Source organism: Bombina bombina, unplaced genomic scaffold (assembly GCF_027579735.1).
Source record: "Bombina bombina isolate aBomBom1 unplaced genomic scaffold, aBomBom1.pri scaffold_624, whole genome shotgun sequence".
Taxonomy (NCBI): domain Eukaryota; kingdom Metazoa; phylum Chordata; class Amphibia; order Anura; family Bombinatoridae; genus Bombina; species Bombina bombina.
Window position 1 is genome coordinate 31,488 of NW_026511041.1, and position 23,792 is coordinate 55,279.

The window sequence follows — 23,792 nt, forward strand, 5'->3', positions numbered from 1 at the left end:
TTGTCCCTTCATACTTTTTACAAATTTTACAAATTTGATACTTTTGCTTCTTCTGAGGCTGTTTTTGGGAGAAAAGTTCTTCAAGCAGTGGTGCCTTCCGTTTAGGTCTCTGTCTTGTCCCTCCCGTTTCATCCGTGTCCTGTAGCTTTGGTATTGTATCCCACAAGTAAGGATGAAATCCGTGGACTCGTCGTATCTAGTAGAAGAAAAGGAAATGTATGCTTACCTGATAAATTGATTTCTTCTACGATACTACGAATCCACAGCCCTCCCTGTCATTTTAACACAGACTATATTTTTTATTTAACAACTAAAGTCACCTCTGCACCTTTTAGCTTTTCCTTTCTCTTCCTAAAACCTTTGTTCGAATGACTGGAGGGGAAGGGAGGAGCTATTTATACAGCTCTGCTGTGGTGCTCTTTGCCACTTACTGTTAGCAGGAGGATAATATCCCACAAGTAAGGATGAAATCCGTGGACTCGTCGTATCGTAGAAGAAATCAATTTATCAGGTAAGCATAAATTTCCTTTCTTTCATGTAATTAGCAAGAGTCCATGAGCTAGTGACGTATGGGATATACATTCTTACCAGGAGGGGCAAAGTTTCCCAAATCTCAAAATGCCTATAAATACACCCCTCACCACACCCACAAATCAGTTTTACAAACTTTGCCTCCTGTGGAGGTGGTGAAGTAAGTTTGTGCTAGATTCTACGTTGATATGCGCTCCGCAGCAGGTTGGAGCCCGGTTTTCCTCTCAGCGTGCAGTGAATGTCAGAGGGATGTGAAGAGAGTATTGCCTATTTGAATTCAATGATCTCCTTCTACGGGGTCTATTTCATAGGTTCTCTGTTATCGGTCGTAGAGATTCATCTCTTACCTCCCTTTTCAGATCGACGATATACTCTTATATATACCATTACCTCTACTGATTCTCGTTTCAGTACTGGTTTGGATTTCTACTACATGTAGATGAGTGTCCTGGGGTAAGTAAGTCTTATTTTTGTGACACTCTAAGCTATGGTTGGGCACTTTTATATAAAGTTCTAAATATTTGTGTTTAAACATTTATTTGCCTTGATTCAGGATGTTCAATATTCCTTATTTCAGACAGTCAGTTTCATTATTTGGGATAATGCATTTGAATAAATCAATTTTCTTACCTTAAAATTTGACTTTTTTCCCTGTGGGCTGTTAGGCTCGCGGGGGCTGAAAATGCTTCATTTTATTGCGTCATTCTTGGCGCGGACTTTTTTGGCGCAAAACATTTTTCTAAGTTATTTCCGGCGTCATACTTGTCGCCGGAAGTTGCGTCATTTTTGACGTTTTTGCGCCAAAAATGTTGGCGTTACCGGATGTGGCGTCATTTTTGGCGCTTAAAGCATTTAGGTGCCAAATAATGTGGGCGTCTTTTTTGGCGCCAAAAAATATGGGCGTCATTATTGTCTCCACATTATTTAAGTCTCATTGTTTATTTGCTTCTGGTTGCTAGAAGCTTGTTCACTGGCATTTTTTCCCATTCCTGAAACTGTCATTTAAGGAATTTGATCAATTTTGCTTTATATGTTGTTTTTTCTTTTACATATTGCAAGATGTCTCAGATTGATCCTGAATCAGAAGATACTTCTGGAAAATCGCTGCCTGATGCTGGATCTACCAAAGTTAAGTGTATTTGCTGTAAACTTGTGGTATCTGTTCCTCCAGCTGTTGTTTGTAATGAATTTCATGACAAACTTGTTAATGCAGATAATATTTCCTTTAGTAATGTTACATTACCTGTTGCTGTTCCATCAACATCTAATACTCAGAGTGTTCCTGTTAACATAAGAGATTTTGTTTCTAAATCCATTAAGAAGGCTATGTCTGTTATTCCTCCTTCTAGTAAGCGTAAAAGGTCTTTTAAAACTTCTCATTTTTTCAGATGAATTTTTAAATGAACATCATCATTCTGATTCTGATAATAATTCCTCTGGTTCAGAGGATTCTGTTTCAGAGGTTGATGCTGATAAATCTTCATATTTATTCAAAATGGAATTTATTCGTTCTTTACTTAAAGAAGTCTTAATTGCATTAGAAATAGAGGATTCTGGTCCTCTTGATACTAAATCTAAATGTTTAAATAAGGTTTTTAAATCTCCTGTAGTTATTCCAGAAGTTTTTCCTGTCCCTGATGCTATTTCTGAAGTAATTTCCAGGGAATGGAATAATTTGGGTAATTCTTTTACTACTCCTAAACGTTTTAAGCAATTATATCCTGTGCCATCTGACAGATTAGAGTTTTGGGACAAAATCCCTAATGTTGATGGGGCTATCTCTACTCTTGCTAAACGTACTACTATTCCTACGGCAGATAGTACTTCCTTTAAGGATCCTTTAGATAGGAAAATTGAATCCGTTCTAAGAAAAGCTTACTTATGTTCAGGTAATCTTCTTAGACCTGCTATATCTTTAGCGGATGTTGCTGCAGCTTCAACTTTTTGGTTGGAAGCTTTAGCGCAGCAAGTAACAGATCATAATTCTCATAGCATTGTTAATCTTCTTCAACATGCTAATAATTTTATTTGTGATGCCATCTTTGATATCATTAGGGTTGATGTCAGGTATATGTCTCTAGCTATTTTAGCTAGAAAAGCTTTATGGCTTAAAACTTGGAATGCTGATATGTCTTCCAAGTTAACTTTGCTTTCCCTTTCTTTCCAGGGTAATCAATTATTTGGTTCACAGTTGGATTCCACTATTTCAACTGTTACTGGGGGGAAAGGAACTTTTTTACCACAGGATAAAAAATCTAAAGGTAAATTTAGGTCTACTAATCGTTTTCGTTCCTTTCGTCACAATAAGGAACAAAAGCCTGATCCTTCCCCTACAGGAGCGGTATCAGTTTGGAAACCATCTCCAGTCTGGAATAAATCCAAGCCTTTTAGAAAGCCAAAGCCAGCTCCCAAGTCAACATGAAGGTGCGGCCCTCATTCCAGCCCAGCTGGTAGGGGGCAGATTACGTTTTTTCAAAGAAATTTGGATCAATTCGATTCACAATCTTTGGATTCAGAACATTGTTTCACAAGGGTACAGAATAGGCTTCAAGATAAGGCCTCCTGCAAGAAGATTTTTTCTTTCCCGTGTCCCAGTAAATCCAGTGAAGGCTCAAGCATTTCTGAAATGTGTTTCAGATCTAGAGTTAGCTGGAGTAATTGTGCCGGTTCCAGTTTTGGAACAGGGGCTGGGGTTTTACTCAAATCTCTTCATTGTACCAAAGAAGGAGAATTCCTTCAGACCAGTTCTGGATTTAAAAGTATTGAATCATTATGTAAGGATACCAACATTCAAAATGGTAACTATAAGGACTATTCTGCCTTTTGTTCAGCAAGGGCATTATATGTCCACAATAGATTTACAGGATGCATATCTGCATATTCCGATTCATCCAGATCACTATCAGTTTCTGAGATTCTCTTTCCTAGACAAGCATTACCAGTTTGTGGCTCTGCCGTTTGGCCTAGCAACAGCCCCAAGGATTTTTACAAAGGTTCTCGGTGCCCTTCTGTCTGTAATCAGAGAACAGGGTATTGTGGTATTTCCTTATTTGGATGATATCTTGGTACTTGCTCAGTCTTCACATTTAGCAGAATCTCATACGAATCAACTTGTATTGTTTCTTCAAGAACATGGTTGGAGGATCAATTTACCAAAAAGTTCATTGATTCCTCAGACAAGGGTAACCTTTTTAGGTTTCCGGATAGATTCAGTGTCCATGACTCTGTCTCTGACAGACAAGAGACGTCTAAAATTGGTTTCAGCTTGTCGAAACCTTCAGTCTCAATCATTCCCTTCGGTAGCCTTATACATGGAAATTCTAGGTCTTATGACTGCTGCATCGGACGCGATCCCCTTTGCTCGTTTTCACATGCGACCTCTTCAGCTCTGTATGCTGAACCAGTGGTGCAGGGATTATACAAAGATATCTCAATTAATATCTTTAAAACCGATTGTACGACACTCTCTGACGTGGTGGACAGACCACCATCGTTTAGTTCAGGGGGCTTCTTTTGTTCTTCCGACCTGGACTGTGATTTCAACAGATGCAAGTCTGACAGGTTGGGGAGCTGTTTGGGGGTCTCTGACAGCACAAGGGGTTTGGGAATCTCAGGAGGTGAGATTACCAATCAACATTTTGGAACTCCGTGCAATTTTCAGAGCTCTTCAGTCATGGCCTCTTCTAAAGAGAGAGTCGTTCATTTGTTTTCAGACGGACAATGTCACAACCGACGGACAATGTCATCAAGGAGGGACTCACAGTCCTCTGGCTATGAAAGAAGTATCTCGAATACTGGTATGGGCGGAATCCAGCTCCTGTCTAATTTCTGCGGTTCATATCCCAGGTATAGACAATTGGGAAGCGGATTATCTCAGTCGCCAAACGTTACATCCGGGCGAATGGTCTCTTCACCCAGAGGTATTTCTTCAGATTGTTCAAATGTGGGGACTTCCAGAAATAGATCTGATGGCTTCTCATCTAAACAAGAAACTTCCCAGGTATCTGTCCAGATCCAGGGATCCTCAGGCGGAGGCAGTGGATGCATTGTCACTTCCTTGGAAGTATCATCCTGCCTATATCTTTCCGCCTCTAGTTCTCCTTCCAAGAGTGATTTCCAAGATTCTAAAGGAGTGCTCGTTTGTTCTGCTGGTGGCTCCAGCATGGCCTCACAGGTTTTGGTATGCGGATCTTGTCCGGATGGCCACTTGCCAACCGTGGACTCTTCCATTAAGACCAGACCTTCTATCGCAAGGTCCTTTTTTCCATCAGGATCTCAAATCCTTAAATTTGAAGGTATGGAGATTGAACGCTTGATTCTCAGTCATAGAGGTTTCTCTGACTCAGTAATTAATACTATGTTACAGGCTCGTAAATCTGTATCTAGGAAGATATATTATCGAGTCTGGAAGATTTACATTTCTTGGTGTTTTTCTCATCATTTTTCTTGGCATTCTTTTAGAATTCCTAGAATTTTACAGTTTCTTCAGGATGGTTTGGATAAAGGTTTGTCTGCAAGTTCCTTGAAAGGACAAATCTCTGCTCTTTCTGTTCTTTTCCACAGAAAGATTGCTAGTCTTCCTGATATTCATTGTTTTGTACAGGCTTTGGTTCGTATAAAACCTGTTATTAAGTCAATTTCTCCTCCTTGGAGTTTGAATTTGGTCCTGGGGGCTCTTCAAGCTCCTCCGTTTGAACCTATGCATTCGCTGGACATTAAATTACTTTCTTGGAAAGTTTTGTTTCTTTTGGCCATCTCTTCTGCTAGAAGAGTTTCTGAATTATCTGCTCTTTCTTGTGAGTCTCCTTTTCTGATTTTTCATCAGGATAAGGAGGTGTTGCGAACTTCTTTTAAATTTTTACCTAAGGTTGTGAATTCTAACATTAGTAGAGAAATTGTGGTTCCTTCATTGTGTCCTAATCCTAAGAATTCTAAGGAAAGATCGTTGCATTCTTTGGATGTAGTTAGAGCTTTGAAATATTATGTTGAAGCTACTAAAAATTTCCGAAAGACTTCTTGTCTATTTGTTATCTTTTCCGGTTCTAGAAAAGGTCAGAAGGCCTCTGCCATTTCTTTGGCGTCTTGGTTAAAGTCTTTGATTCATCATGCTTATGTCAAGTCGGGTAAAACTCCGCCTCAAAGGATTACAGCTCATTCTACTAGGTCAGTTTCTACTTCCTGGTTGTTTAGGAATGAAGCTTCGGTTGATCAGATTTGAAAAGCAGCAACTTGGTCTTCTTTGCATACTTTTACTAAATTCTACCATTTTGATGTGTTTTCTTCTTCTGAAGCAGTTTTTGGTAGAAAAGTACTTCAGGCAGCTGTTTCAGTTTGATTCTTCTGCTTATAATTTCAGTTTTTTTCATTATAAGATTTAAACTTTGTTTTGGGTGTGGATTATTTTCAGCGGAATTGGCTGTCTTTATTTTATCCCTCCCTCTCTAGTGACTCTTGCGTGGAAGATCCACATCTTGGGTAGTCATTATCCCATACGTCACTAGCTCATGGACTCTTGCTAATTACATGAAAGAAAACATAATTTATGTAAGAACTTACCTGATAAATTCATTTCTTTCATATTAGCAAGAGTCCATGAGGCCCACCCTTTTTGTGGTGGTTATGATTTTTTTGTATAAAGCACAATTATTCCAATTCCTTATTTTTTATGCTTTCGCACTTTTTTCTTATCACCCCACTTCTTGGCTATGCGTTAAACTGATTTGTGGGTGTGGTGAGGGGTGTATTTATAGGCATTTTGAGGTTTGGGAAACTTTGCCCCTCCTGGTAGGAATGTATATCCCATACGTCACTAGCTCATGGACTCTTGCTAATATGAAAGAAATGAATTTATCAGGTAAATTCTTACATAAATTATGTTTTTTTCTTTTGATAGGGCTATTAGATTAGGTGTAATTCTTTTTTATTTTTGATAATTTGTTTTTCTATTTTTCATAATTTAGTGTTTGGTTTTTTTGTAACTTAGTTTTTTTTTTTCTTTTGGTAATGTAGAACTTTTAATAATGTTTAATTGTATATTTAAATAATTTAATTAGGGTTAGGGTTTTTTTAATATGTAATTTAGTTAATTTAATTGGTAGTTTTATTTAATTGTAGGATAATAGTTAGGGTAGGTTAATTAATAGTTAAATATTTTTTATTTTAATTCAACAGGTAAGTTTAAATTTATTTGAAGATAGGGATGTTGTAATTTTAATTTAAAGTTAGCGGGTTGTTAGGTTTAGGGGTTAATAGCTTTAATTTCTTTCTTTCTTATGACACGATGAGTCCATGGGTCATAATTAATTACTGTTGGGAATATCACTTCAGTCCAGCAGGAGGAGGCAAAGAGCACCACAGCAGAGCTGTTAAATATCTCCTGTCTTCTCTCCGACCCGAGTCATTCTCTTTGCCTACGTTAGAGCAAGGAAGTGGTAAAGTTAGGTGTTAGAAAAGATTCTTCAATCAAGAGTTTATTATTTTTTAAGTAGTACAAGATTGTGCTAGTTTGTTCTGGGGTGTAGCCATAGTCCATATCAGTCTCTTCAGTAGAGCAGTGGTGGCTTTAGAGCAATGGGAACTTGTGGGACATAATTCTCAATGTGCCTCCCATATTTTTATTCTGCCCTAATCCTGATAGCCTAAGTAAGATTACTCAGGTTTTATCTTTTTTCCACAGGGCTATGTGAGGGAGAAGACCTCTCAAACCTGCTGAGCTACCTTGCTGTCTGGCAGATTTACAAGGTAAGTGCTGACTTTTTATTCTGGGTCTGGGAAAAGATAAAAGATCTCAGAGGAAGTGGAGCACTTTATTTTCCTGGGACATAGAGCCTCCTACAGATAAAAGGAGGGGATTTATCGACAGGACTTTTTTAGGCAGGCACTGGGGCTGAGGATAGACTGTAGATGAGGTGGTTTTTAACTGCTCACGGTGGGCTCAGTGTGAAGTGGTTTCACTGATAACTTATAGCACACAGGCTAAGCAGCTGCCTAGAAAGCTGAAGCTGGTCAGACTGTTAATTATACTCCTGGTGGTTTAAAAATGGCGACCGGGAGATTGCTATTGAAACCAATTTGGGTTGCGCACCGCTTTCCTAGCACTTCCGGTTATCGGAAGGAACAGAGTGTTTTAAATCAGAGTGTTTACACATAGGACCGGATTTTTTACTGAGATTGTAACCGGTGTCAGAAGGGCTGGCAGGCACCTCAGAAAAGTTAAGCTGAGGTGTAGAGGGGTTCTGCAGTATTTGTGTACCTATTTAGCCATTTCTGCACACATAAATAAAGAAGTTGCGTTTTAAAATTTAAAGAGACAGTAACATTTTTTCTGTGTTCATTTTTATTAAAAAATGTAAGACTTTTATTTGATTAATCAACCATATGCGAGTCAGAATGGACCAAGAGGCCCTGTAAAGTGTCGCCTTATGTTTTTGATGCAAATGTGGAACCACCAATCCCTTGTCTGTTCCTTATGTTGTGAGAGAACTTTAAATATAGGGATAGATATTTTTTTTCTGAGCCAACTCTTAAGGCGGATGCTGTTCAGGAGTCTATTGACACTGCTCAATATATGCCGCATATTTCTCCTCAAGTGTCCAAAATTTTATAGCCCACACATGCAGTGCCCTGCGCTTCCTCTCAAACTTCACCTGGAGTTACTTTGCAAGTCATCGCTTCTCTAAAGCGCTCGAGGAAATGTATTTAATCAGTGAATAACGTTGCTGATACAGTAGTAGCTTTTCCGAATGTTTCTTCCCTGAAGAGGAAGATACTTTGGTAGTATATGAGGGGGAAATCTCAGACTCAGTCTGTGTAATACCTTTATCTGATACTGAAATTGTTTCTTTCAGGTTTACGCTTTAACACCTCCGTTTGTTACTTAAGGAGGTTTTAGCTACCCTGGACGACTCCGACACTACCGGCATAGTCAATCCTAATAAGTCCAGTAAACTATACAAAGATTTTGACGTGTCCTCCATGGTAGAAGTATTTCCTGTACCAGATAGGGCTACAGAGATGATTGCGAAGGAATGGGAGAAACTGAGTATCCCCTTTTCTCCATCTCCTATTTAAAAAAAAAAAAAAAAAAAGTTTCCTATAACAGACTCTATCAAGGAGTCTTTGTAGTTGGTACCCAAGGTGGAAGGGCCAATTTCCACGCTAGAAGAGAGATACTATTCCCATGGAGGATAGTTGTTCCTTTAAGGATCCTATGGATAAGAAGTTAGAGGGTTGCAATGACAACCTGCGGTTTGTTTTGCTACTGTCACCAGTACGGTGGCGTACTGGTTGGATGCATTGTCTGATTCTATTCGGACAGACACCCCTCCAGAATAGGACACAGGCCCTTAAGTTAGCCAACTCCTTTATTACAGATGCTTCCCTTCAGATTATTAAGCTGGGAGCTAAGATTTCAGGTTTTGCCATATTGGCTCGCAGCCCGTTATGGTAAAATCTTGGTCTGCGGATGTCTCATCTACAGGATAAGAGACGTCAGAGTAATTTTCGTTCCTTTCGAAAGTTCAAAGGAAATTATTCCACTCCCTCTTCCAAGCAGGAGTAGTCTAAGCCTTCCTGGAGACCCAATCAGTCTTGGAATAGGGGAAAGCAATCCAAGAAGCCTACTGTTGAATCAAAGACGGCATGAAGGGCCTGCCCCGATCCGGGACCAGATTTTGTAGGGGGCAGGCTTTTCTTCTTCGCTCAGGCTTGTGTTCGAGATGTTCAGGATCCCTGGGCAGTGGACATAGTGTCCCAGGGATACAAACTAGAGTTCAAAAGTTTTCCTCCCAGAGGCAGGTTTCTGCTTTCTAGATTATCTGTAGACCAGACAAAAAGAGAGGTGTTCTTACACTGTGTATGGGACCTCTCCGACCTGGGAGTGATAGTTCCTGTTCCAATGCAGGAACGAGGTTTGGGGTTTTATTCCAATCTGTTCGTGGTTCCCAAAAAAGAGGGAACCTTCAGGCCAATTTTAGATCTCAAGAGTCTAAACAAATTCCTTAGAGTACCGTTCGAGGGTCAATTTATGATATCAGTGGATTTAAAGGACTTGTACCTGCATGTTCCCATTCACAAGGGGTTATCACAAGTTTCTAAGGTTTGCTTTTCTAGACAAACTCTTCCAATTTGTGACTCTTTCTTCGGCCTTTCCACAGCTCCAATAATTTTCTTAATGGTTCTGGGATCCCTGTTGGTGGTGCTCCGATTGCGGGGCATTGCAGTGGTACCTTCGCTGGACGACATCTGGTTCAGGTGCCTTCCTTTCAACAAGCAAGATCACGCACGGAAATGTGGTTATTTTTCCGGCGATCTCTCGGATGGAAGGTGAATTTGGAAAAGAGTCCCTTAGTTCCAACTACAAAGGTAGTTTTCTTGGAGACTATATTAGTATCCTCATCAATGAAGTCTGACAGTTGTCAGTAAATCTAGGATTTTCGATTCTTACCTAGCACTTCAGTCCTCTCTTCGGTCATCAGTGGCTCAGCGCATGGAGGTAATGGGCTGATGGTAGCAGCAATGGACATCATCCCATTCGCCCGTTCCCACCTCAGACCTCAGCAGTTAAGCTTACTCAGGTAGTGGAACTGAGAGTATACAAATCTGTCTCCGCGGTTTCAGTCGGAGCAGGAGAGAAGGGATTCTCTACATTGGTGGTTGTCTCAGGATCTTATCTCCCAGGGAACCTGCTTTCGCAGTTCTTCCTGGGTGATTGTGACAACAGATACCAGCCTTTTGGGCTGGGGAGCAGTTTGGGGCTCTCTAAGAGCAGGGAACATGGACTTGGTCAGAGTCTGTTCTACCCATAAACATTCTGGAATTGAGAGCAATCTTCAATCCTTTTCTAGCCTGGCCTCAGCTTCGGGCTGGTTCATCAGGTTCCAGTCAGGCAATATAACCTCAATGGCTTTCTTCAACCGTCAGGATCTCAGAGTTTTCTTGGCCATGACAGAGGTAGCCAAGATCGTTCAGTGGGCAGAGACCCATAATTGCTGTCCGTCGGAGACCCACATCCCAAAGGTGGACATCTGTGAGACGGTTTTCATAAAGAGACCAACCTTTCTCCCGGGGGAGTGGGAACTCTAGCCGGAAGGGTTTTTCCAGCCTCATTCTCAACGGCAATTGGATCTCATGGCTTCTCGACAGAATGCCAAGCTTCCGAGGTATGGGTCGAGGTCAAGGAACCCTCAGGCTGTACTGATATTCAGAAACTGACAAGAGAAAGGCGACGGCACTACTGATGCTGTTCGGCGGGCGCCCCACCTTTGACAAAGCCTTTGTGGCGAAACATGTCAGGGCAGCTGGAGAACTTTTCTCCTTTTTAAACTTTTCAAACAGTGTGACCTGGTGTATGAATGTTTAATTAGAAAAATAATTTAAAATGGTACATGTGTGAACCGTGTGTGAACTTGAGATCCTCTAGCCAGACAAGCTGTCAATAGCCAGTATTAGTACTTTACTAATCACTACCGCAAAAATAGACAAAACGAAATTAATATATTACGGTTAGAGGGTACTACAACCCTGAATGGTAAGGGATTGATATTTGTGTGTTTATACTATAAGCTGGGAAGGCCAAACGGCAACTCGAATCTTACCATCTAGATTATTATAATTGTTTAGCCACTACATTAACGCTGACTACTGAAAACTTCCGGCTAAACTAATCTCATTTACATAGTATATTGGGGAGCAAAACCCGAAAAAAACGGGGGGTTAATATATACAGTAATGACTGATGTAGTATACTGATAAGTCCTACTTTACGATAAGGAATTTAAAGGTGCATCCGCAATACTAAGAAAACCTATATATAGATAATCAAGCAGGGGCAGGTTTTGATATCACCGGTTTAGAAACCAGCTATTCTGACCTACAGGAAACTAAATTTTTTCTGAATACTATTACTGTCCTTCGACAGTTAAGCTCCGCTCATTTTCGCCATTCAGGCTCTCTATATACCAAGTATCACAAAACGAGTAGAAGCACCGCACACTATAACAGATATTCAGTACAAATTGACAGCGTATTTAACGTATAGGTATATTTAGCTCTCTATATGGAATTATAATAACATATGTTGATAACTATAAATAATTCTAATTACCCCACAGGGCTATCTATACAACAGTTAAGAATATCTGTAATATCAGATCAATACTGTAGCACGATCAACCTGATTCCACATATAAACAGGAGAATACCTCCTAACCCTCGTAGATAAGTGGGTTAAACAATTTCTCTACAATAACGTGCTATATTGTCACCCCCCAGTTATAATCTCCACAATATAAGCATATCCATCCAATTCATCACTAAGCCGCTGATAGACTCCTTAGCACAGCCAGTCTGGTGATAATTCTATCCTATCCTTCAACAAAGGAGTGGCAAAGAACTGTACGGGACCGTTACATTTTGGGTTCTAAAATAATAAAACACAAACCAGAACTAGTAATCACACTCCCCACATTGCGGACTACACACAACTATTGGGGGATTAGCTACACCTGAGATATAACTCAGGACCCTACATATAAAAGGGTGACACCCGAGGTATATTGTAGCACCCCATATTAGTGAGGGTACTTTCCCTTGGATTTACCAAAAATGTACTAATGGTCTATTCCTTTTTGGAACAACATTCCCTCACCCCACACTGTTTGTGGATTTTAATGTGTTGTAAAGATTTTAACTAACAAAATAAAAGTTAAGTTTTAATCGCCCCTCTTTGGGCTTCTTTACCTAAGGTAGCATTGGACCAAAATAGATCAATTGCTGGTGAGTGCTACACAAGTACATTCTTGCAATTGCCTAAGGCAATTGATATTTGTGTACTGATATTCACTCTGGTGGTACCTTGGAATTTCGGTCTTGCATACATATTTCCTCCGTTTGCTTTCTTCCTTGAGTCTTGGCTCAAATTAAGCAGGAGAGGGGATCCTCATTTCACCGGCGTGGCTTCGCAGGATTTGGTATGCAGTCCTGGTGGACATGTCTCTTTTTCCACCTTGGAGACTTCTGTTGGGGAGGGACCTTCTACTTTAAGGACCCTTCTTTCATCCAAATCTAGTTTTACTCAAGTTGACTATTTGAAAATGAACGCTATATTTTATCCAAGCGCGGATTTTCGGAATCGGTCATTGAGACCATGATTCAGGCTTGTTAGCCTGTGACTAGGGAAATTTTAACCATAAGATATGGCGTAAATATTTATTCTGGTGTGAATCCAAGGGCTACTCTTAAAAACGAGTAGAGTTCGGATTCCTAGAATTAGGTCTTTTTCTCCAAGAATTTTTGGAGAAGGGATTATCGACAAGTTCCCTAAGGGGTCGAATAACTGCCTTGTCTATTTTGTTACATGAACGTCGGGCGGACTCCCAGACGTACTTTCGTTTGGTCAGGATCAGGCCTGTGTTCAAATCAGTTACTCCTCCTTGGAGTCTTAATTTAGTTCTTAAGGTTCTTCAAGGGGCTCCATTTGAGCCGCTGCATTCCTTAGATTTTAAGTTGTTATCTTGGAAAGTTTTGATTCTTGTTGCTATTTCCTCTGCTCGTAGAGTGTCAGAGCTCTCGGCTTTACAGTATGAGCCTCCTTACCTTATTTTTCATCGGATAAGGTGGGTTTTACGTACTAAATTAGGGTTTCTCCCTAATGTAGTTTTGGAACGGAACATTAATTAAGAGATCGTTGTTCTTTCCTTGTGTCCTAATCCTTCTTTGCAGGACGTGGTACGTGCATTATGATTCTTTGTACAGACGACTAAGGATTTTAGTCAGTCTTCTGTTTAACGTTAAAAACAGAAAGATACGGCTACTTCTTTTACTTTGTGGGCATTCACAATGAAGCCTTTTATGGAACAGATTTGCAAGCCTGCAACCTGGTCCTCTATCAAGCAGTGGTGCCTTCCGTTTAGGTTTCCTGTCTTGGCCCTCCCTTATCATCTGTGTACTCTAGCTTGGGTATTGATTCCCAACAGTAATTAATGATGATACGGGGACTTATTGTGTCATAATAAAGAAAACAAAATTTATGCTTACCTGATAAATTTATTTCCTGTCACGATAAGTCCACGGCCCGCCCTGTTATTTAGACAGGTTGTTAGTATTTTATAAACTTCAGACACCACTGCACCTCGTTTCTTCCTTTCTCTCCTTTACATCGGTCGAATGACTGTTATATGAGAGGGAGGAGATATTTAACAGCTCTGCTGTGATGCTCTTTGCCGCCTCCTGCTGGGCAGGAGTGATATTCCCAACGGTAATTAATGATGATCCGTGGACTCATCGTGTCAAGAAATAAATAGTTATCAGGTAAGCATAAATTTAGTTTTTTTTGGCGATGTGGGGGGCTGACTGTTTAGGGGTTAATAGATTTAGTTAGTGGCAGTGATGTGGAAGGCCAGAGGTTTAGGGGTTAATACATTTATTTAGGCTGCGGCAGGATAGGGGTTAATAACTTTATGTTGCGGTGGGGTCGGGGAGTGACGGGATAGGGGTTAAACATTTTAGTATAGTGGAAGCGTTTAGTGACAGAGTATAAATAAAGTTGGGAAAAAGCCGAATAGATGCAAGATCAATGACTGTTAGTTAACAGTCCGATGCTCATTGCCTCATACTTGGTGCGCGTCTTTTTGCCTGCTTTTTTAAAAAAGGAGAGCGTATTGAGATACCCTGCCGCGATGTTAGCCGAGCGTATTGGTGCCGGCGAATGCAACACAGTTGACGGCTTGATAGATATCCCACAAAGTCATGACGTATAATAATGTATAAATCTATAATCAGCCTCTCTTATTCTTTGTCTCCACCAGTATTGATCATGTGACAATGTTTCTCCCTATTAGGGCTGTCTTCGTTGGTTATTCTTTCTACAGGAATGGGAAAGTCTCTGTGTTACCAGCTGCCTGCATATCTCTATGCCAAGAGATCGCCGTGTATCACCCTTGTTATTTCCCCACTAGTTTCGCTCATGGATGACCAGGTAACCCTCACTAATAGCAGCAGAATATTGCTCACCCCTGTAACAGTGATGCACTATATAGTAGATACGGGTTTAGTAGCAAACTGACATGTTATTGGCCGAGCTACAGCGATCTGCTCACTAAGTAACTTGCATGAGGTTGAGAGAAGTCCGGCAAGTGCAACCTGTGCAGCCCCTACCTGATTTACACTAAAGAAGCTGCCGTTAAAGGGACAGAAAAGTCAGAGCAGCAATTTTATACAATATTTCAATTCACTTCTGTTATCTAAATGATCAAAACAAATTATATGCACACTACTACTGAGCATGTGCACGATACACAGAATATACATATGTGCATTGTGTGATTGGCTGTCACATGATACAGTTATATGCACACTGTCAGTATATTTATAAGAATCTTAGCAGTACTCTCCAAATAATATGTGAGTATATGGCAGGGTTATAACTTAATGTATTTAACAATCTTTCTTTAAACTAAACCCACAATCAAATATGCATATACTTAAGACAATAAGATTAATATAAATTCCTGAATTCTTTATTATTAGTTAATATCTATGAACAAATTTAAATATATTTATGGGAACCAGAATATGAATCAATATTATACGCGTTTAAAAACTATTTAAATATGCTATGCAAAATTCATAAAAGTTTACCTTTAAAATTAGCCTTACTCACAATAGAATTTCATTCAGTTGCATTTAAAATATCACAATGAGACTTAAGATAGCAGCTTCTCACATTCAGCAATACATTTAACAGTGCTAAGTTAAACAATAGTACAATATACACTTCTTTTAAAACATCAGAAATTGTATATATTATTTGTGCCAATAGCCCAACTCTGAATTATAACTCTATATCTGCACAGATGAAACAATTTAGCATTAAGGATATATGTTTAACAATACATAGACTATGAATATGAGTTAAAATATAAACTGCTCTTTAAATTTATTTACTACAGCAATCTTTTAATACATTACCAAGATGAACCCCAATCGATATCCAGTATTTCTTAATAGAAACAATCTCACCTCATATAAAAATAAGTGTAATTGCAATTGATAGGAAAAAGTATGGCCCACTTTGCTTATAGTTTTGACTGTCTCCCACGCAACAGTTTTCAGTCAGTTTAGCAAAAATCCTTAGCAGCCAGTCAGTACTTCTCCTATCCTGCCTACAACTTATATTGTTTAATCATAGATGAGAAATATGGGCGGCCCTTCGGAACCTTGTCCCTTCTGATTGGACAACCTGGGATATATGGTTGCTAGGGAAAATGCATCCCTTAACAGCCAATCACCTGGCTGCAATACTGGATTCCGGCCATCAGGGGGCAGCAGACAAGACAAACAGATTCACTCAACCATTTCTAACACTCATGTTTGCTAAATTTTGAAATATCCCATATACTGATTATTTAGAATCATCATAATTTCTTACATTAATTACTTACAATCCGAATTCCAGGCAGTATAGCCTCATGTCAATTTTCTGATTATTCCAATACTAGATACCTTATGTTTTTAATATTATTTTATATCAAAAGAATTATACTGTTAATCCCAATATCTCCCCATATAATGGTTATTTAACATACTTTAAATTATTGCATTAATACATTTCTCTTGTTAGCATTTATATTTCATTTAGCATAACAGAAAATTTACAATTTGATATCAAACATCAGTATTTTATAGTCATATCACATCAAAGTGACTTCCATACATCCATCTCATTATATTTCAAGAGATGTATTTAAAATTTTATAAACATTTAGTGCATAATCATATGATATGACTTAGATACAGGATTGCCTACATGGGATGAACTATCATCTTTTTGCTTCATCTGGAAAAACAGAAAACATGTTTTATATATATATATATATATATATATATATATATATATATTTCAAACATGGGATTATTAAAATTGTTATTTAATCTATTATAATTCTGAATTGTATTTCCCATGTCCATAGGTATATGTAATACAATCTGAGGCATATTTTATATGTTTGCATACAAAGAGAGAAGCGCTCTACCAGGAACGAACAACAGCTCAGTGGCTTGTTCTATGGCGATTTACCACCCGGAAGCAGCCTCTTCAGGAAAGTTTTTCTCTGTGAAAGGCACATGTTGAGCAAAAAGAGGCTGCTTCTTGGGTGGTAACTAGCCATAGAACAAGCTATTATGCTATTGTTCGTTTCCAGGTTGAGCGCTTCTCTCTTTTTATTTATGCAAATTATGACATTTTGGGAAGTCTCCCTAAGTGTGATGCGGGAATCCAGACGTGGACCCGTTGCTCAGTGTGCCTAGAGGGATATGGCTGCACCTCACTGACGAGGCCCACAATAGGCCGAAACGTACGTCTGGGGTTTTGCTGTTTCTCTCGTTCAGAGAAGAATTGCCTGGTATTTCGGGGCTGGACTGTACTGTGAAGTCAGGATCAGACTGATATGCTTCAGGAAAGTTTTTCTCTGTGAAAGGCACATGTTGAGCAAAAAGAGGCTGCTTCTTGGGTGGTAACTAGCCATAGAACAAGCTATTATGCTATTGTTCGTTTCCAGGTTGAGCGCTTCTCTCTTTTTATTTATGCAAATTATGACATTTTGGGAAGTCTCCCTAAGTGTGATGCGGGAATCCAGACGTGGACCCGTTGCTCAGTGTGCCTAGAGGGATATGGCTGCACCTCACTGACGAGGCCCACAATAGGCCGAAACGTACGTCTGGGGTTTTGCTGTTTCTCTTGTTCAGAGAAGAATTGCCTGGTATTTCGGGGCTGGACTGTACTGTGAAGTCAGGATCAGACTGATATGCTTCAGGAAAGTTTTTCTCTGTGAAAGGCACATGTTGAGCAAAAAGAGGCTGCTTCTTGGGTGGTAACTAGCCATAGAACAAGCTATTATGCTATTGTTCGTTTCCAGGTTGAGCGCTTCTCTCTTTTTATTTATGCAAATTATGACATTTTGGGAAGTCTCCCTAAGTGTGATGCGGGAATCCAGACGTGGACCCGTTGCTCAGTGTGCCTAGAGGGATATGGCTGCACCTCACTGACGAGGCCCACAATAGGCCGAAACGTACGTCTGGGGTTTTGCTGTTTCTCTCGTTCAGAGAAGAATTGCCTGGTATTTCGGGGCTGGACTGTACTGTGAAGTCAGGATCAGACTGATATGCTTCAGGAAAGTTTTTCTCTGTGAAAGGCACATGTTGAGCAAAAAGAGGCTGCTTCTTGGGTGGTAACTAGCCATAGAACAAGCTATTATGCTATTGTTCGTTTCCAGGTTGAGCGCTTCTCTCTTTTTATTTATGCAAATTATGACATTTTGGGAAGTCTCCCTAAGTGTGATGCGGGAATCCAGACGTGGACCCGTTGCTCAGTGTGCCTAGAGGGATATGGCTGCACCTCACTGACGAGGCCCACAATAGGCCGAAACGTACGTCTGGGGTTTTGCTGTTTCTCTCGTTCAGAGAAGAATTGCCTGGTATTTCGGGGCTGGACTGTACTGTGAAGTCAGGATCAGACTGATATGCTTCAGGAAAGTTTTTCTCTGTGAAAGGCACATGTTGAGCAAAAAGAGGCTGCTTCTTGGGTGGTAACTAGCCATAGAACAAGCTATTATGCTATTGTTCGTTTCCAGGTTGAGCGCTTCTCTCTTTTTATTTATGCAAATTATGACATTTTGGGAAGTCTCCCTAAGTGTGATGCGGGAATCCAGACGTGGACCCGTTGCTCAGTGTGCCTAGAGGGATATGGCTGCACCTCACTGACGAGGCCCACAATAGGCCGAAACGTACGTCTGGGGTTTTGCTGTTTCTCTCGTTCAGAGAAGAATTGCCTGGTATTTCGGGGCTGGACTGTACTGTGAAGTCAGGATCAGACTGATAAGCTTCAGGAAAGTTTTTCTCTGTGAAAGGCACATGTTGAGCAAAAAGAGGCTGCTTCTTGGGTGGTAACTAGCCATAGAACAAGCTATTATGCTATTGTTCGTTTCCAGGTTGAGCGCTTCTCTCTTTTTATTTATGCAAATTATGACATTTTGGGAAGTCTCCCAAAGTGTGATGCGGGAATCCAGACGTGGACCCGTTGCTCAGTGTGCCTAGAGGGATATGGCTGCACCTCACTGACGAGGCCCACAATAGGCCGAAACGTACGTCTGGGGTTTTGCTGTTTCTCTCGTTCAGAGAAGAATTGCCACTTCGAGGGCTCCAGAATTTTATTAGAAATAGGTGCATTAAGAAGAAATATTTCCTAGAGGAAAGTACAGAAGAGGAAGAGAAGAGAAATTGGATTTCCATTTCTTAGGGATGAGTTTCTTAGCGCCCGTCAACATAATTAACAGGAGGGCCAATTTGATTTTGTCTTATTTTGGGTATTGAGCAAAATAATAAGCATTCAGAAACATAGAAACATAGAAACATAGATATTGACGGCAGATAAGAGCCATAGGCCCAGCAAGTCTGCCCCACCTTACCTAACAGTATAAACTTATCTAGTTCGTAGGATAGCCCTATGCTTGTCCCATGCATTTTTAAAGTCCCCCACAGTGTTTGTTGCTACTACCTCTTGAGGAAGTTTATTCCATAAATCAATCACTCTTTCTGTAAAGAAGTGCTTCCTCAAATTACTCCTGAATCTACTACCCTTTAGCTTGAGCTCATGACCCCTTGTTCTTGAATTTTCCATTTTATGAGGAGTATTTTCAATTCTATTTTACTTCTTCACTGGATTCGAACTCACGGTCCTGTCCTATCAATGGTGGACGTCTTAACCACTATGCTATTTGTACTATTCAGGGGTTTGCGGGATTTGTATTTGTAAGATATTTGATATTGTAGAGAAGACTTCTGACCAATATACCTGCAATTTAGGGCAGGTCCACCATATGTGGAGCAGTGTGCCCTCCTCCCCACACCCTCTCCAACATGTGTTGTTCAGAGTGGGAAAAATTTTGTGAAGCCTTGACGGGGTGAGATACCACCTGGTCAGGAGCTTCAAGTGGATCTCCTGGACGGTAGCTGACACCGAGGAGCGCTTTGTTAGCAAAAAATCTTTCCTCCAAGAATCAAAGTCTATATCTTGGGATAATTCTCTGTTCCAGGCAAGGGTATATGTCGGTAGAGTTGTAGTATCGTGGAAGTAAGCTTTTATATAAGAAATATCAAATGTCTAGGGATAGTTGGTGAGATGCACAGCTTTTCAAATTGTGTGAGTTCCCTTCCTAGATCTTGCTTGTATTTATGATGCGATATATAATGGAGAAGCTGATTGTAATTCAGCCAGGAGGAGAAAATCTCCCCATGTGTTTCCCGTAATTGTGTATGTGTTTTAAAAAGTTTATTCTCAACAGCATATTAAATGGAACCGACCTTTAAGTGGTATGGATGTTTGATGCGGTGACTGAGCTTATAGTATGGAAGGTCCTTGTTTTCGATAATCGGAGTTAGGGGAGAGAATTTAGATGAGATGTGGGTAGAAGTAGCTAAAGTCTTATCCCATTCGGTTAGGACGTTAGTTGTTATCATGTAATTAAGTATCTTTTTGGTGTAAGTGAGATAAGTAGAGCGCTGGAAACAGTGATTCCAAACACCTCACAGTAAATAAGTCCTTCAGACTAATTTGGTGTTATACAAAAAAGAGGGGTGGGGCGTGAGGGCGCTAGTGAAAGCTTAAGAAATCTAAATGGTGAATATTTAACACAGTATGTGTCTGTGTATTCAGTGTCTGCTCAAATAATTACTTTAAATATATAAAACTAAAATTTCAGTGTTTGTTTATATAAATGCTGTGTAATAGTTTGTGTATTTTATAACGTTTTAGGATATATTATGACCATATATCATAATTTATAATAATTTAAAATAAAGTGCACTGTGTGACAAATTTTCTGCAACCAAAAATTCTTTGATTTTAAATATACACTGCTATATAGAATCAATATTTCTCTTGAAAATTTCATACGTTTTAAACTTGGTTTTAACTTACAAATTCTAAGTATACCGATGTTCAAATATATATCTTCATTCAAATACTATATAGGTATTTCTCTTTTGTACAAATATATGCCAAAAGAACAACAAAAGAGGAGATTAAATGTTAATAAAAGTTATTTATTATAACAATATAAAAATCGAATTAAATAAAAGGGACGTCTCCCCAAAATTAAAAAATTAAAGTAAAAACAGTATCTGTTAGCAGTAGATTCTGAATTCCTAATAATTTCTGCAACTCTATATAAACAAGGGAGTCTTTGCAATCAGGTTTCTAAGGATTTCCCATTGCCGTATTTTCTTAACAGAAATGTTTCTTATTATGGCAATTTAAAGTTGTACAAAGTCAGTAAGGTTTTGCAGTATGCAGTCCCAGACTTAGCGGTTCAAAGAATTAAAACAAAAAATGGAACTCACTTTTTTAAATAAATATACAGCGAAAAACATCATACCAAGAGGTTTAAAACTAAGTAAAAATTGTACATTTCAATTAACTGATACACTACAAGCTGAGTGGACAGACACATTAAAGAAAGCTTCTAATACCCTTATTGACATTCTAAAAAGATCAAGAAAAGAAACACTGGTAGAGATTGAACAAAACATTTTAGAAATTAAAGAAAAATTGAAAGATAAAAAAAGCAGTAATGAATATAAAGAAAAACAAAAAATAATAATTGAAAAACTATCCAATCTCAATAAAGACCTTCTTAGAACTAAATGGAATAAGATGGAAAGGGACATCAATGATAACAATCCAAAAACCAATGAAAATATTAATAAAATTGAATCAGAACACACACACAATAAAGAACAAAGGAATGAATATAAACATGAATACAAACAAACTAAACCCATCAGAACATTTCATTCATATAATAATAGAAGAAGTGATCAAGAAAATAGAAGAAACCATTATTCTTATAATAACAACTATGAACATGATAGATTCTATGAAAGAAATTGGCAAGCTGACAGACCAAGATTCCCAAGATACCAAAATAGAGAACACTTCTATTCTGAATTTCAACATAATACCTTTAGGCAACACCCATACAGGGAAAATCATAATAGACACAACAATTGGGAATATCCCAGAAACACAAATAGAAGGAACAGTTCCAAACAAGAACAATACTGGGAGACACCAACATATAATCGTTATGAATCCCTTGGGAATGCCAAATCAATAAAAGATAATCAATCTAATAATGAACCAGTTTTTTTAGAGAGGAGCCCTCTAAAGGAGGGCACCTCAAGGGAGTTAAACAGACGAGAGACAGAACAAAATACAAGAAAGAAAAGAAGCCTAGAGGAAAGAGAGGAAGAGGAAGGTCAAAACGAAGCAAAAAGGCTGAAATAAACAAAAATCAGGGTATTTTTAATTTAAGTAGTAAAATTTTGAATAAAGAAGAAGAAAGGGTCCTAAGTTTGGGCTTATCTTTTGCTCCAACAACACGGATGAACAAATTCAATTCTCATATCCATGCAAAAAAATTCGTTAGAAACCTAACTATTAAAAGATTCTTTTTAAAAAACCCCATAGAAAAGCAATTAGATTTGAAACAAGATGGTATTCAACATACTAATCTTAAGATAAAATCAAAATTTAACCCGATTCATGAAAAAGGTAATTATTTGGAAACCTTTGAAAGACTAGTCTGTAAAGACATTCAAAAATGCAATCTACCAAAAATAAAAAAATACAATATGAGTCTAAAAGAGAAAAAAGTAATGGAGAATCTACAAAATAACACAGAGATTACAATAAAATCGGCGGACAAGGGTGGGGGGATTGTCCTAATGGACACAACACAATATCTAAAAGAAGCACATAGGCTTCTTAACGATAACAAAACCTATATAAAATTAGAACTAGATCCAACAGAAAAATTCAACAAAAACCTCAATAAACTATTATTAGAAGGTAAGACATCAGGTATACTTAACAATAAAGAACTAGAATTTTTAACTCCAAAATTCCCTAGGATCCCAATATTTTACTTTCTGCCAAAAATTCACAAATGCTTAGTTAACCCCCCCGGCAGACCAATTATCTCTGGTATCGACTCCCCATCAGCAAATTTATCAAAATATGTAGACACCTTTTTGCAAAAACACGTAAAAGAGCTAAAATCTTATCTCAAAGACTCAACTCAGGTCCTAAATTTATTTATTTCAAGAGAAATATTGATTCTATATAGCAGTGTATATTTAAAATCAAAGAATTTTTGGTTGCAGAAAATTTGTCACACAGTGCACTTTATTTTAAATTATTATAAATTATGATATATGGTCATAATATATCCTAAAACGTTATAAAATACACAAACTATTACACAGCATTTATATAAACAAACACTGAAATTTTAGTTTTATATATTTAAAGTAATTATTTGAGCAGACACTGAATACACAGACACATACTGTGTTAAATATTCACCATTTAGATTTCTTAAGCTTTCACTAGCGCCCTCACGCCCCACCCCTCTTTTTTGTATAACACCAAATTAGTCTGAAGGACTTATTTACTGTGAGGTGTTTGGAATCACTGTTTCCAGCGCTCTACTTATCTCACTTACACCTTGAATCTCCTTTCCTTCACAAAGTAGTAGCAGCAGGACACACACTTATTATTAATTTTATTTTTAATATGGAAGATCTATTTGACTTTAGAGATCAAATATTCCTTGAAATGAATGACAATAATAGTCCACCTATGAACTATAATTCATCTGATAAAATTTCGGACTTAATGCAAAAATTAGAAATATATATGACCAAAGAATTAAAACAAAAAATGGAACTCACTTTTTTAAATAAATATACAGCGAAAAACATCATACCAAGAGGTTTAAAACTAAGTAAAAATTGTACATTTCAATTAACTGATACACTACAAGCTGAGTGGACAGACACATTAAAGAAAGCTTCTAATACCCTTATTGACATTCTAAAAAGATCAAGAAAAGAAACACTGGTAGAGATTGAACAAAACATTTTAGAAATTAAAGAAAAATTGAAAGATAAAAAAAGCAGTAATGAATATAAAGAAAAACAAAAAATAATAATTGAAAAACTATCCAATCTCAATAAAGACCTTCTTAGAACTAAATGGAATAAGATGGAAAGGGACATCAATGATAACAATCCAAAAACCAATGAAAATATTAATAAAATTGAATCAGAACACACACACAATAAAGAACAAAGGAATGAATATAAACATGAATACAAACAAACTAAACCCATCAGAACATTTCATTCATATAATAATAGAAGAA

General features: G+C 38.4%; 1 protein-coding gene across 1 annotated transcript in view; it reads left to right on the forward strand.

The window, feature by feature from the left end:
* The window catches only part of LOC128643576 (ATP-dependent DNA helicase Q4-like), a gene marked incomplete at both ends in the record, with an annotated part of 235,780 nt that overhangs the window by 20,466 nt on the left and 191,522 nt on the right, over positions 1–23,792 (forward strand). The window contains one exon of the mRNA XM_053696416.1: positions 14,370–14,506. Coding sequence (XP_053552391.1) covers positions 14,370–14,506 — 137 coding nt within the window. The remainder of the gene's footprint in view (positions 1–14,369; positions 14,507–23,792) is intronic.